Genomic DNA, 16,374 nt, shown 5'->3' with positions numbered 1-16,374 from the left:
GTCTTCACAAAATAAAACCAGAAAATGGGTTTAATTTCTAACTCACCCATTTAGGATTTAGTTAATGCTTAAAGTGAGTCCAGTGGCCACTTTGATTGACTGATAAGTAACTGTAGCTGATTGCTCTAAGCCAGTGTTTCCCAACCTTTTGGAGCCCAACCTTTTTTTCACATTAGAAAAATCACACGGCACACCACCAAACAAAAATATCACAAAAAGCATATTGATATTTTTCCCTGTGCACCAGGTATAGCAGAATTAGCTCGGTTTGTCTCCAGGACAAAGGTCAGATTGACTACTTTTTCTTTTCAGTTATTTAGCTATTGCTATTACGCGCTGCGTCTTCTTTTGTTTACTGGTAGTTGTACTGCCCTCTAGTGGAAGACAATGTAATTGTTCTGCCCGTTACTCAGCCGATCGCTGAGAGTACTAATCAGGTGGAACCAGATAATCTTCCACGGCACACCTGATCATTTCTCATGGCACACCTATATGTCGCTGCACAGTGGTTGGGAAACACTGCTCTAAGCTAAGCTAATTCAAGTGACTTCTTTAGCTTTTTTGGAGCATTTTAACAGAATTTTCTAGCATCGGTTGATAACTTGGCATTTAGCCACCTAAGTTTGGAGACTTCTGGCTCCAATGAACCAACATGGTGGTAGCCGAAATGCTAAAGTTGAGCTTTAGAAAAGCAAACAGAAGATCCTTTATAAACAGTTTAGTCTATTTTTCAAGTGCACAATTTTATGGGAGTTTTTACTGATTGATTTGGTTGTTTAAGATAATTCTTCAAATGAAAGCGTACTACAGAAGAGCAGATTAATGTTCTGTGCGTTTGCTTGATTGATAGCAGGATTATAAAGTTGCTAGCATGGCTGTATACCATTTCAGTTACAGCAGTGTGTTTTTTTTTTTGTTTTGTTTTTTTTTTTCTAAAAATTTATATATTTTTAAGAAACAAGGCAGACAGTGGTGTACACTTTGTTTGATGGCCAACACTTATCTGGCCACAGATCTTCGTCTCTCTCCACACTCCAGTCTTGCATGCTGCAATTTTCCTCACTTGTCTGGAACAGTGACGAGGTAACACCTCTTCCTAGATTTGCCACCACTTAGTATGCAGCTCAACCTCACCACTTTTGCGGTTTACTCAGAACACAGTACTCAGTCTGGGCTCTCGCCTTACTGACCTGCTGCATCAGGGGAAAAAAGAGTTTTGTAGACTTTTATCTCACTGCTGAGGAGTTTCAGGCAGTTTGACCTCAGAATAAGTATACAACCTTTTACTGCGGTGGTGCATTGTTTGTGTGTGTGTGGCAGAGAATTGATCATTTATCAAACTGTACTGTTTATTATAACCTACCTTTGGGTTAGGCAGTCATTTAGTTGCGTGCTTGTGTTTGTGCTCCTGTTTACTCTAATTAGATTTCTCTTCATTCAAGTTTTTAATATTCCAACAGTGCCTGGGAAAGTTATTATCCTGCACGAATCAATATCATGTCCAAATGGAGGACAAACACATGCTGAGAGGCAGGAAAAAAATCTATAGGCCTAATTAATTTGACACATTTTGCTATTTTACACAGTTTGCTATGAATAAATGAGGTGGCTTGCAGTTTCAACTCTGCATGCTGCACTCAATTTAGTATGATTTTTGCTGATAAAACTCCCCATCATATCAGTTTTTTTTTCCAATCTTTGTCAAATTCAAATAGTGTGACTGTGTTTGATTGAGCCTGCCTGGTGCAGTGGAGGTCTGGGAATAAGTGGTACTTGAGCCACTGCTAAATGTACGTTGTGCCAGAGGGGGGAAAAATATTCACCATATATTAAGAGATCTGAGGCAGTTCGCTGTAGCCCAAAGCTCTCTGATCTTGATGATTATGACACAGACACTTGTGAGCCATGCATTTATATACTGCATTTTTTAATGTAAACGTATGCTTGCAGGACTGTGCTGTGACTGTTCCTTCTTTGTTTCCATCTGTTTTAACATGACAGAGTTTTTGGGATCCGCCAGTGTGAAGCTTTTTTGCCCCTGCTGCCTTCCACACAAGCACCATGCCACAAGTGTATTTATTTTTAGCCCGTATTGTTCGAGTGGAAATGAAAGTCCCTAACATTGAACAGCTCAGATGTCCCCGCTAATCTTAATCATACCTCCAGCAGCTGCAGTGCATCATTAATTTGGGCCAATTGGACATCAAGAAGGAGATGCTCTCTTCCTTATTGCTACTTGAACAGTTGAACCCACTGCTTCTATTACAGAGTCATAGACTGTATGAGAAAGATGGAGCAATCGGGTAACAAAGGTGAAACCAAGTGCAGCAGGATACTGCAAAAAAACATCAGTAAACACTCTTCTGATATGAGTTCAAGCCCTAAAGCTAGTGTCATGTGGTATTTAATCAAAACTATGTAACATTATATAAATAGTGGTCCCATTTAGGCCAAAACTGACAACAAACAAGGGTCTACTTTAGGTGGTGGCCACTTTGCAATTGACCAAGTATATATGAGCATACAGTGTCCCTGATTTCTCAGTCTGATCCACCTTTTGCTTGTTGTGAAGCAGCCAAGATGCTGAATTTTAACTTCTAAAGGTGTCAAAAAAAAAACTATGGCTGACTTTTTTGACTGTCCATTTTTTATTTACACTTAATGGTCACAGTTTTGCCACCAGCAGCAGTGAGAGGTGACTGGCTTATATACTGTATTTGAGAAATAATGATTTGCTGAGGTCGCTGCTGGTTGTTTCTGAAAGGAATAAAATCTGAGCAGGAGAACACAGGTACAGAGAAAGCATTCAACTCCACGTGTTCGGTCTCCTGCCTTTGATTTCCTTTGTTTGACAAGTGGCTCTTTTTCAATGTCATCAGTTTGAAATTAAAACATCGAAATTGAAAAAGGGTAAATCCCTCCCTCTAACAGTGATATTACAATCATTGCAAAAGCTCAAGCCATGGATTTCTTTACATACTGCAACATTTTTCACACTGTAGCAGAAGTTTATATAAATTTATATTATAAAAGTTTATGTAACCCATTTTAAAGGATTTTGTCTTGTTTTAGCATTTGATTAGGAATATAAGCAAATATGTAAGCCAAGAGAAGGAGGCTTTTAGAACTCAATCTCACATTTCTTAAATTTACACAACTAATGACAGGACTCTGTGGATTTACAACACAAAAGCTGGCTTCCTGTTAAAAGGGAGTTTGTTCTTCCCACTGTCGCCAAGTGTTTGCTTATGGGGGGCGGGGCTGGTCGTGTCATTGTTGGGGTTTTCTTGCTATTATTTCACTGTCTTTACCTTACAATACAAAATTACATAGGCGACTGATGTGATTTGGCACAATATAAATAAAATTGCATTGAATTGAAAAACAATTCTTTAATTTTATTCCCACATTTTCTACATTGATACATTTTCTCAATTTTGATATCTTGTATTTGACCATCATGTGTATAGTCCATGTAGTGGTGCTTACAGGCATTCCTGAATTAATCAGTTAGTCATAGAAAAAAACACACTAATTAGAAATGAGAAGTCTGTTCTTGTCACCCTCTGTCTAAAAGCAGTGACCTCATGTTTCAAAAATTGCTCCAAATTTGGAATAATGAATCTGTTGTAATAGGAAACTGCAAATGAGCCATCCAAGAGAGAATCTTGGCAGATGTAGTAATAGTAACTAAAGGGAAACAAACAGTCAATTAGAGAAGCAAAATGGAAATGTATCTATTAGCTGGTTTTCAAAGGGGAGAGGTTCTGTGGCAGAAGGGAAATGATGCATTTATTCCACCAGACGCAGCATCAGTGGTGTGTTTGAATAATAAACTTGGTAATAAACTTCAGCAGATGTTCGTTTAAACTCCACGTGTCTTTCTTCTCCTTCCTGCTGTTCTCTCTTGTCTAGAGACGCACCCCAAGCCAACGATGGCGGAGCCAAGACGCCACGGTCGAAAACTTCATCACGTTTTCCCAGACTGGGCCGCAGGAACACCCAGGAAGCCAGACCTGAACCTCAGAGCGGTGACCTTTAACCCGAGAGCCTTTGAACTCAGATCTGGGGACAATGTTGCAGTGCCTCTGGACTGTGAACCACAGGCTCAAATGTGTGAAAGGACATTTGGAGCATCTGAAGGACACTAAAGGCGTTACAGATAAAACGCCTGGGTCACCTAAACCTTCGCTGCGGGCAATTCCAGGAGAATATAAAAAGGTTTCTTTGTGCTGCCTGGCTAAGTAAGGGATGAATTACTCCCCTGAAACTGCCTATTGATGGACCCAATCAAGTAGTGTCTTTTACCTCACTGAGAGACTAAAAGACTCTCTGCCAAGACTCTTTGTAAGACTCTATAAGCTGCACATGGACTAGCTTGGAATCCTCTCTATTTTCTCAAACACACTGGGATGATGGGGACATGTTGTTTTTCTTAAGTTTTGTAGTGAAAGTATTTCATGGTCACAGTGCCTACAGTATTTGTAGCTGCATTCCTGCTCTGGGTCGGTAGGGAACGGGTTTGCATGTGAAAGAGGTCAAAGGGGGGGGATTAAAGTCTTTGGTTGGAAATGATTTTTTTTCTCTGCTTATGTCTCAGCATTTTAGTGCCATTACATTTTTGGACAACACTGATTCACCATCAGTGGCGTGGACCACCAGGCAACGGGCATTCCTTCTTCTTGCTTCTGATATATTACATGGCTTTTATAGAAAATCTGTGATATGTGTAACATAGCTTAATGTTACCATGGGTGCAGTAATTACCAAAAAAGGTAGAAATTAGTAGATTTAGTAATCACGATAAAGGATTTGGTTTAAACACCACTGGTAAACTAAAATATCTAAGAGACTGTGAAAATGAGTTTCTGGGGAGTCAGTTTGAGTTAAAAAGGAAAAAAAAGAAGTCTCTCCTTTTTCCTTTCCCTCATAGTTTTTGAATGGCCCCTTGGTAAATGAATAAATGGCCCTAAATGAGTGTAAATTCATATGTCCTCTCAAAAATGCATGATCACATAACCAGTGATCTTAGTTTGATGCACGGTTATAAGGTTTGTGAACCCTTTGGGATAACCTGGATTGTGACTTAGAATAAAAGCAGCCACATTTTATGAGTAATAAGTGGAGGCAATTTATTCCAAAAGATTCTTAAACCTTCCCTGCAAACACGATATGGACATAAATACTGGGCCACGCCTCTTTATTTTCGAATTCAGGTGTTTTCAGTCCCATAGCCACGGTCTATAAAATCAAGAACCTAGCAGTGCTCCGCCTTTGCAAATTTTACAAACACAACCAACTGTGAGAGGGATCATTTCAAAGAAGCATTGGGAGCACAGCAACTCGAGCCACAAAATTGCAGACTATGTGTAGTAACAAAGCAGCGTTGCAGAGTGCTGAGGCACACAGTGCATAAAAGTGACTCAATATCTGCAGGCATTAACATCAGCTTAGAAACTGTGCACCAGGAGCTTCATGGCATTGGTTCCCATGATCGAGCAGCTCCTATAGATGTAATGAGATGGCCCAGTACTTTTGTCCTTGTGTAATATCAATTTGTGTCGTACATATTTTAAGATTAGAAAACAGTAAAATAATAAAATATCACTAAAATTGACCAAATAACTCTTTTACTGAAAAAGTCGACTTTCCTGTAAAAAGCTAATAAACCGAACGCGATCATCTGCAAATGATTTCATGACATTGAAAATAGTACACAGAAAACATTGAGGCACGTGGTGTGAGCTTGCACATTTATAAAGCACCATTAATGCTGACCCATTATTTCCCCAAGACAATGCATATATCACAACAGCACCGTTCTGTAGTGAAAGACTCGAGGAGTTAATCTGGCCAGCCTGCAGTGCAGACCTGTTACTAAACTAAAACAAAAGATATGACAAAGGAGGCTCTAAACTGTGAAACATTAGAAATCTTATTTAAAAAAAAAAAAAAGTAAGATTAATAAAATATTTCACTTTAGAACTACAGCAGCTGGTCTCCTCAGTTCTAAAATGATGCAAGTTAGTGGAAAACATGTCTTTGGGACAAGAGATTGGCATCATATTTAAAACGGACAAGTTTTTCAAAAATATCTAGAAAATGACCAGTTTTAACATTGGATATGTTGTCTTTGTGCCATTTTCAAATAAATATGGGTCTTTAAATTATTTCCATATCATTGCACTCTGTTTTTAATTATATTTTAAGCTGTTTTTTTGGGGGGAGGGGGAACAAGATTGTGAAATAGCTGTGTTTTGGAGGTTTACCCTCCTATTCATGACATAAATATGGGTGATTATCAAAGGTCGACTGGCTGAACTGCAATTCAATATTTAATGATTGTTTTGCTAATGTGTCTTAGCAAGATTTTCATGCGGCGTAATGTTGCAAATGAATGTTTTAAAAATGACTAAACACTTGAAGAAAAGCTGCTTGTTAGAGTGCAAGCAAAGTGCTGCCAAGCATCAAGTGTGGTGTAAAGCAGGAGCTCATGCATATGTATAGATTACCCAAGAGTAGTCGGACTACGTTCAAATGAGTGATTGTGTTGGAAGGGCTTTGGGAAACTTGTATCAAAGGGGGCGGCTCACAAAAGTGGTAAACACTCCTGACCATTGTTGATGGGAGGTAGCAGAACAAGCCTTGTGTGTTTTTAATTAATTTGATATTCTAAAACACACAAAAAACGACCCTCACTAGTATCGAGCCGCTGGTAAACACTCCACTCATGGCAGGGAACTGTCACATGACTTTCATCAAAATATAGGTTTTCATCCCTGAGATGATCATGATTCTTTTTATACAACTGTGATACAATAAAACAGTGGAGTAGGTGCAGAACTGCCTTATAGAATATAAGCCCACAGATCATGATTGTGTGTAATCTGTACTGCTAGCAAACATGTGGTGTGTTCATTGTAGTAATAAAAAAGCAGCTGTTTCATTCATCAGTTTTACAGTGAAGGTGGGAATCATTTAACTTTTCAGCACAAATATTCATACTATATATGTGGTAGTGTCCTGTACAGCAACTGTATGCAGCCACCATCACTGAGCTGTAGACTGGATGGTGCCCACATTAATCAAACAGCTCACCCAGCTGCAGTTGAAGTTTAGGGTGCATTTAGCTATTAGTGGCTAATATAACCTAAAAGACAGAAACAAGGAGCTAATTTATCAGATTTGTGCAGCTCCCGCTAACCACAAAAGGCTTTTGTGATTTAAGACTTAAGAAACCCTTAAAGCAGCTGATTGATACCCTTTGGGGTTTTTATAGCACTATGAAGCCATCCACATACACACTGTTTCTATTTTGACCAAGGCTCCCAATCTCCTGTGGATGTAAACAATGCAGTATATTTAAAACATGTAAAAAGAAAAAAGAAAAAAAAAAGAGCTTTGCAATTATTTTATTTTGGAGAAAAGCACTCAATACTCCACAGGGCATATTTTAAACCTGAAACTCTGTGACCACTGCTGCCCATCACGCACTTCTTTAAGTATTTCAGGTAGTCTGAAAGTGCACAGTGGTGGAGCTTCCCGTCTTTTTGGGTTTTCAGTATATCAGTATTCTTTCAAATGAGTCCATCTCCTTCCCCCGTAATTGCTTGCTGCACCTTGAGGCTGGTAACAAGAGTGATGACAAGCAAAGAAAGTGAAATTGGCTTATTGAGTTGCAGCCAAACTGTTCGTTTTGTAGTATGCCTCGTTTGTTCTTATGTACTTTTCTGTCCTTGCCTTTTGTCAGCGGCCTGGCCTTATCCATCACTGTCACAGCAAAGAGGGACTGAACAATAAAGAGTATCGCATCTACGCTACCAACACTTCTGTGTCACTTACTGTCATTGTTAACATTGTCGCTCGCGTTCACGGATGAAAGCAAATCGGCCACTACATTTGTTGCATAATAAGCTCAGAATATGAAGTCATGTCAGAGTGCGTTTATGCACGCATGCAGATGGTGTGTGTGGTGCAATTTAAATACAGATTAGGTGTGTAGTAAAGCGTACATGTGTTTATATGGCGAGATGAACTCATCAGTCCTCCCATCACATTCTCTCTGTGAACCGTATGCATACATGGATAGATGCTGTGGATTTGCTGCATCTGTTTTTCTCTTGGTTTAATGAATACTTAACCTTCACTGCCTCACTAAGCATTCTCTGAGCTTTTGTTCAAACCACACAGCCATTTTGGGAATGACAGTTCCCTGTTTCTGGGTTTGCCGTGCTCGGTTGAAATGGAGGGAAAATTTAAAAAAAGGACAGCAAGGGTGTACAAAATGCTCGTCGTCCATTGAGCGGAAAATTGGTTACAAGCCCATTTAGGATGTGGATGGCTGCTTTTGGCAATCTTAAACATTACACTCAACTGGCTGCATGTAAGCCAAAAACACAGAGCGTTGAGCACGAGATATGTTCTCTAACATTTCTATTGTTTTAATGGAATAAAATCACTGTGCTTGGCTTTTATCAGATTGAAAAACCTAAGTGGTGCAAACCTGAACGTTCCTGTGTTTTACATATACACTATATTACCAAATGTATTCACTTTCACGGCTACATGTGTGTAAAATCAATATCAACCTAGGCAATGCAAACACCTTCAACAAACACTTGTGAAAGAATGGATCGCTCTTAGAAGTAGGGATGGGTACCGGTATCTGGCACCGGTTCTGACATAAACAGTAGTAACCAGACCGAAAATTAGCGCACATTTCGGTGCTTCATTTCGGTGCTTTTTTTTCCCGAGATGTCATACACTTTGGATTCTAGCCAATCATTTTACGTTTCCGAGGATAGTAGGCGGACCCAGGTACGTACGTTCTTTTAGAGCAGAGCTACAGATTAAAAATGCCCAAGGCGAAGCGGTCAAAGTCTGGCTGTTCTTCGCAGCAAAAGATGCAAACTCAGCAGCCTGCAACAAGTGCTTTAAGGCAAAGGAGGTAACTCCTCGAATCTGATGAAACACCTGGCGACGCATAGCGTTTTTTTTTAAAGCCGAGAAATGTACCGTACCTACTGCGGGTGTGGTGCCTGTTATCGGACCCGGAGTTAGCAACATCACCCAAGAACCCGAAGAGTAGAGTCCTGGCCCCTAGCCCTGTCAGTGTAGCAGAGATACGGGTGATGATGGCAGCAGCAGCCGTTCTTCTCTGGACGAGTAGCTTAATGTTGTTTGTGTGTAATTTACGCTGAGTAGGCTAACACGTTATTAAATTAATGCATGTAGGTAAACTAGCAAACACCGTAATAGTTACATGCGACTGTCTTCTTGATGATGGCAGATACTCTCTTCACCCTGGCCAAAAAGGCTAAAATGACCAAAGAAAAAGTAGAAAACAGCTAAACTTGAGAGGTTTTTGGACAAAGTTTGTGTTCTCCATTCTTTAAGCACCGGCACCGTTTCAAAAGTACCGGTTTGGCACCGGTATCGGATAAAACCTAAACGATACCCATCCCTAGAAGCTCAATGAATTCCAGCATGGTACCATGATAGGATGCCATTTGGGTCCTAGTGAAGGAACTCTTAATGCTTTGACATACCAAGACGTTTTGGACAATTTAAAGCTCCAAACTTTGTGGGAACAGTTTGGGGATGGCCCCTTCCTGTTCAAACATGACTGTGCATCAGTGCACAAAGTAAGGTCCATAAAGACATGGATGAGCAAGTCCGGTTGGGGGGAGAACTTGACTGGCCTGCACAGAGTCCTCACCTTAACCAGATTGAACCCCTTCAGGATGTTAGAATCAGGCAGAAAAAAAGAAGCTAGAAAAGTAAGTGGTACTAAAAGGAAACAGCTGGAGGAAAATTGTGCAACTAATTAGTTCATCTGTCAATTGGTCAGTTATATGACCGGGTTTAAAAAGAGCATCTTAGATTGTCTCAGAAGTACGGATGTGCAGAGCTTCACCAATCTGCAAACACCTTAGTTAACAAATTCTGGAATAATGTTCTTCAACATTAGATTCTCTCAGACTTTGATATCTCATCATCTATAGTCAGGGGTGCACATAAGTGGTCCACAGGTGCGCATTCACTGTCAAAATAAAAGACGCGTACCATATAAGAAGTTGCAACGCGCGTTTGCGTACATATAAAAGGCACTGTTTTTGTCAGCTAGAGTGGGATTTTCACGGCATATTCTGCACCACATCTCTGTGTGTTCATCATTTGTTTGAAGCCAGCTCACCTCCCGCAACCACTTTTCCGAGAATACGCGCTTCTTTTGCGGTTCGGACTCCTTCTAACATTTCTTTGGAGGTGGAGGAACACCAAAGTAATTGCTTAAAGGAGCTTGCTTCTTCGACATTTTTAAGAAAATCTTATGTACGCAAACGCGCGTTGCAACTTCTTATCTGGTGCGCGTCTTTTATTTTGACAGCGAATGCGCACCTGCACCACTTATGTGCACCCCTGAGTATAGTACACGACATAATCAAACGATTCAGAGAATCCAAAGCAAGGCTGAAAATCAGTATTGGACGCCTGTGATCTTCGGGGCCTCAGGCAGCACTGCTTTAAAATCAGACAGGATTCACTGCATAGGCTCAGAAACAGTTTCAGAAATCACTGTCTGTGAACACAGTTCACCACAAACGTAGGTTAAAGCTCTGTCATGCAATGAAAATGCCACATATGTATAAACACTGCCATCTTCTCCATCTCCTTCTTTTTAAATTGGATTTGGCTCAAAGTAAAAATCTGTGACGTGATCGGATGAAAAACAGGAGACACGTCATCCGGCTTGTTATAAGCACGTAAAACAAAAGCCTGCATCTCTGATGAGATGCATCATTATCTATGGAATTAGCAGTCTGCACATCTTGAAAGGTACAATCAGCGCTGGAAGGTGTGTACATGTTTTAGGACGACACGTTCCCATCCAGATGACATCTTTTTCAGTGTATCAGTGCGGCTTCATAGTCAAAGAGTCCAGGTGCCAAACTTGCCTGCAGTGCAGACCTTTTACTGGTTGAAAACATCTGTCACATCATGAAATGAAAAACACAACAAAGATGCAAAGATGACTCAGGACTGTTGAGCAGCTAAAATCCTGAGAATGGCACAACATTGTTCTCCCAAAAATCTGTTACCAGACATTTACAGACTGTAAAAGAGGAGCTGCTACATAGTGGTAAACATGGCTATAGCCAACATCTTTGTTGTCATCTAATTCAAAATTGACCAATATTTATTTGCAAATTTTGCATTTGTCCTGTTTTTTTTTTTTTTTTTAAATTTCAGAAATAAATGTACCATCTTTCACCTTTTCATCCCCGTCCACTTTTTCTTTGCCTCTCCAGCCTTGCCTTGAAGACACGGAGTTCCTCGTGGGATCATTTTACAGGACAGCATGTAATTACCCAGCTCTTACATTTTTGAGAAGAATCAAGGAGACAGAGACCCTGCTTTGAACAAGGTCACTGTATAAGCAGAACTGCTCTCTCTACAAGACACACGTGGCATCAGATCGCATGTTACTTATAACGACATGGAACAGCCTCACCTCTACCCTACTCTACCCTTCACCATAGTTATTTTGCATTTTACTTAGCATCCATCTCCGCTGTATTTATTTATCCTACCTGTGCTTCTTAGGATTGCAGAGAATTTTCTATTATGCCAAAACCAGAATAAGCCCTTTGATCTGTATCAATTAGCATGAGTTAATAAGTGGCAATTATTACTGTTTTCAGTTCCCTGCAGCCTGTGATTCAGCTTGGCTGTTTGTGTTTCTCAGTGTTTGGAGGTTTTGATTATTTGTCAGAAAGCACGACCTGCATCTGAGCGTGAGCATTTTTGTGTGTGTGTGTTCACAGTCTTGCTGTTCTTCAGCTGGCAGAAGCTAAATTAAATGTTCACTGTATCCCTGCAGGTGGGCCATGCCCCTCCTCTGCACCGCCAATGAACAGCACCTTCCCAGATTTTGCTCTCTCATTCTCTTCTTTCTGTCTTTGAGTCTTTTCTTCTCCTCTCTGCTCCCTCTCTCACCTTTGTCTTTTTATCTTTATACCCTTTTCTGCCTTGTTTTTTTCCTTCATTGTTGATTTTCTTCAGGTTCATCCTGCCCTCCTTCAGCCCTCACCCTCTCTCAGATGATGTTCATTTCTAACAGTGCTCTCCAATCCCCACCTCATCTTCACTCTCTCCATGTCTTCTTCCATTGTTCCATTTTCCACCTATAGGCAGCTGATTTTATCCTGCTCTTCTCTAGCCTCTCAAACCCTAAGACTACCTTTATCCTTCTCACACTGCTTCCCATCCCTTCCTGTCTCTCCAAGCCCTCCACCACTTCCAATCTCATCCTTTCACTCTCTATTGCCATACCTTGTTCCCTCAGAGATTGAGCCTGCTTGGCACATTGTATTTACTCAGCCAGTCACTCGCTGCCTCTATTTATTACCTACTCGGCGATGAGGCAGGAGAGACAGAGCGAACCAGCCCTTCGGAGGATTTTCCTCTCAACTCTCCCTGCTGCTGTCTGTCGCTGAATCTTCAAATAGTGTCTTGGAAAATTGATTGTTTCAGGCTTTTCTTCCCCCCCTCCTTTCATCTTTTTCAATTTATTCTGCATTGAGTGCAGACTCCTGCCTGTTACGTCAAAGTTCACATAACCTGTAGTTATTAAGGAGGGAGCAGGGGGTTCGATCACTTAAGGCTCTGATCAGAGGATACATTTCTGTTGTATCTTATCTAAATGAAATCCCAAGTTAAGCTGTAATGGATTATGTTAATTAATATGCTATCAGTTCTGGGAACATGGGAAATAAACTGTGTGCTTTATCCCTAAGCTGTTTATAAACTTCTCCAGTATGAAGGGAACAAGCAGCAGCATTAATTACATAACTGATGTGCAGATTCTCATCATGTTGGGGGCCAGATAAGAAAAAAGAATCAAATATGTATGCGACATGGTATGTTAATTTCATGGTAATGCTTAAAGTACACAAGCAGCATGGATTGTCTTACAATTTCTCATTTATTTTCACAGCTTCAGGTTGGGATTCAGCTCCTACTGCAGAAAACCAACAGCTCTCACGAGGCCCTCCTTTGTTTTTGTCTTCATTTGAGTTTTCCTTTAACTGCACCTGCCTCCTCCTCACAATGCAATCAGGTCCTGAACTGTGCTTTACCTGCCTCTCAAAGCTATCGCAGACTTTCCACAATAGTCCATGGCGCTCTTTTAATCAGCCCAGAAGCTCGATCAGAACACCTCGAAGTGCTGCTTAAACTGCAGCAGGGGAGGAAGTGGGAGGTGAGAGGGACCTGCGCTGCGCTAACGATGCAGCTGCTAGCGCTGGCAAGGACTTCTGAAGGTGTCTGAGAACTTGTTCCAACTCGGAGGTGGAAATAATGCTGATTTCTTTAAATAGACTGCAATGTTAAGCAATGGAGGACATTTTAATGTCTCGCAGTACTTCATAGTTTTGTTATGCGACTGGTGTGAAGCCCTGGAGGGCAAAAGTGCTGTTACACTGCTGTACCCACCATCAAACACACACTGCATTGTATCACATAGAATACATGGCGAGTATGGTGGGAAATGGAAGCTGCAATGACACAAGCCTGACTGATTATCTCAGGTCAGCACGCACTCAGCTTTAACATCATTCAGGGTCCTAGGTTCTTTGCTACAGCACTAGCTTGGTGCTAGCATCTTGTCTCTGCAGATGCTTTGAAAGAGAATGTACGGTGGCCCTGAGAGGCCAAAGGGACTGCAACTTAAGAAAACACCAGCAATACGAAAAATGCTGCAAAAGCACACAAAACACAATGGAAATAGGAAAAACAACAACAGAAATAGGAAAAGACAAAAAAGAAATAGGAAAAACGACAACGGAAATAGGAAAAAACAGATTTCCAAAAGCACAAGGGAAGTGTTTCTGGGGAGACAATAACCCGACGGACCAGTTGCAGGAACCCAAAACATGGTAGGCGTGTTTTATCATGATTCATATAATAGTGATGATGGATTTTTAGGCTAATAGTTAGGCTAACACACTTAGCCTTATCTTTTCTTTCCTCACAAAACCGATAGATCCTCCACTTCTTTTAAGTGTCTCCCAGCGCAATTCTTAGCATATTTTGGTTCCTGCAACTGGTCCGTCGGCTTATTGTCTCCCCAGAAACACTTCCCTTGTGCTTTTGGAAATCTGTTTTTTCCTGTTTCTGTTTTGTTTTTTCCTGTTTCCCTTGTCTTTTTTCCTATTTCCGTTGTGTTTTGTGTGCTTTTGCAGCGTTTTTCTTATTGCTGGTGTTTTCTTAAGTTGCAGTCCCTTTGGCCTCTCAGGGCCACTGTAAAAGAATGTCATGTTAGCAGCAGCGAGTAGTTGTTTCTTGCTACTTTCTGTCATATTCTTGTCCTTTAGAGTGTTTCTTGTGACAAATTTGCTCTTTTATTCTCTCTTTTGTCTCTTTGAGTCAAAGGAAAGACTCAAAGGGACAACTTACAGAGCTGTCAGGATGAAAGCTCCAAAAGTATGGATATATTTATTTCACATATCTAGAAAAAAACCTATTGGGTACTGTGTCAGTATTCAATCTTCATTAAAACAAAAGTCAGAGCTAATTTGGTAATGCCAGCTAGATATCTATGGTTAACCCATGTATTTTTAGTTTTAGGGTCGCTGTAGACAGTTTCCAGGGTCAGTAGTGACTAGGCATTAATATTTTAGTTATGGTTATATGACACTGTGTGAGATTTCATATGAAAAAATATTATAGAGCAGATAAAATATTCAAACAGAGCAGCTCCAGTATATATATATGACATAGCATACCCACAGGAATTGCAATCAAGTCAAGACCTGCACATTATTCTCGTCACTGGAGAATAATGCAGTTCACTGAAGAAAGACAGCTCAACTCAAAGACTGATGAATCCACTTCCTTTCACTTATCCGATTCAGAGTTATGGTTGTGTCGGAGGCAATCCCAGGTGTCCCAGGGTGAGAGGCAGGGTGCACCTTGCACAGGTTGCCAATTTATCTCAGGGTGAACAGACAACACTTCATTCACACTCACATTTACACCCCCAATTTACAGTAACTAATTAACCTAACATGCATGTCTTTGTGCCCTGCCCGTCTTTTTATTGCCCAACTTCCCACAGCTTTTAAAAGCATATAATAGCTAGCAAACCACATTTGACGATGTGCTGCATTCAGCAGCATAACTGACCTCTGCTGCATAGAAATAACAGCTCACTTCAGTAAACAAATGCAAACTAATTTAATTATTTGTATGTGTATACTTTTACCCCAAAATACATTTACAAATATTGCTAACATCACTGTTTGATTTTTCAGAATAAAAAGAGACGACCCCTCATTCCTTACTCTCACAGGGATACGTACGCTGGAGTCATTCTTGGCATTTATTGTGTGGAGGGCACAGAAACACCTGGCAGGTGGCGACTCCACTGGAGAGGCAGACACAGTCATTTCATAACTGGCCACCACACAGGTTATATTCACACTTGTGGACTTCAAGGTCAGCTCTTGAAAGCTTTAAAGGAGACAAACTCACACCGCTACTGCAGAAAGTGTGCACAGAGTAACGATCACAGCTGGGTGTAAAATACAAAAAATAAAATCTGAGCTTTGCTTCTGCTTCATGCTATGGATAGCTAAGGTCAAGTGGTATCCTCAAGCCAGTAATGAAAGGTTTTTTTTTTTTTTAAATTATGCCAACATAAACTGTGTGTTTGAAACTGCATCAAAGATTACAGTGGGCTGCCACACTCATGGTCCTGGTGAGGCAGAAAAATGTACCTATTTACAGCTTACTTTGGTCACTGATAGAAACACATGTTCTGTCAGTGTCACTGCAATAGAAAACTCACGTGAACATGGAAAGGCATGATTGAACCCACAAAGGTTAACAGCTTGACCCTAGAAAAATCTATCAAACCACATTTCTTCAAAAGTAAGATAAACTATAGAGGTCAGACTCGGAGCTCATGCTCGCCTAAAGTGAAAAAAATACTGGACTTACCAATCACACAGGATCCGGGCCCTCAAGCATACCCTGCTTATTTGTCTAATTCAATTTCAGTGGGATCTTAAATTAAAGAATAAACTTCATGCTTTATTGAAGATGACTAGAAACTTGGCAAAACACCAAACTTGTCAGGAAAATGTTCACTGAGCTACAGTAGGGCCCTAATCTACTGGACAAAGAAGGTTTCTGTAGTTTTGCCTCTGTACACCATCACAGTGAATTTTAAATTTAAGCAATCAGTTTGTGATTGAAGCGCAGATTTTCAGCTTTAATTCAAGGAGTTTTTGTTAAACTATTTAGGAATTATAGCCATTTATATTCATCCCCCACATTTTCTGAAACTCAACATTAAAAAACCCAAAATAA

The 16,374-nt window shown here is 40.5% G+C and overlaps 1 protein-coding gene across 3 annotated transcripts in view; it reads left to right on the top strand.

The window, feature by feature from the left end:
* The window catches only part of snx29 (sorting nexin 29), a 144,928-nt gene extending 133,525 nt beyond the window's left edge, over window positions 1-11,403 (top strand). Inside the window, exon 21 of one of the 3 annotated variants that reach the window (XM_039616441.1) lies at window positions 11,310-11,403. In XM_039616441.1, coding sequence (XP_039472375.1) covers window positions 11,310-11,388 — 79 coding nt within the window. In that variant the 3' untranslated portion in view covers window positions 11,389-11,403. Of the gene's footprint in view, window positions 1-3,915; window positions 6,967-11,309 lie in introns of those variants that run through there. The other 2 variants (XM_031748805.2, XM_031748806.2) reach the window with 2 other exon arrangements.
* Window positions 11,404-16,374: the final 4,971 nt, after the last annotated feature.

This window comes from Oreochromis aureus, linkage group 8 (assembly GCF_013358895.1).
Source record: "Oreochromis aureus strain Israel breed Guangdong linkage group 8, ZZ_aureus, whole genome shotgun sequence".
NCBI lineage: Eukaryota > Metazoa > Chordata > Actinopteri > Cichliformes > Cichlidae > Oreochromis > Oreochromis aureus.
This window is presented reverse-complemented; position numbering and strand designations above follow the sequence as displayed.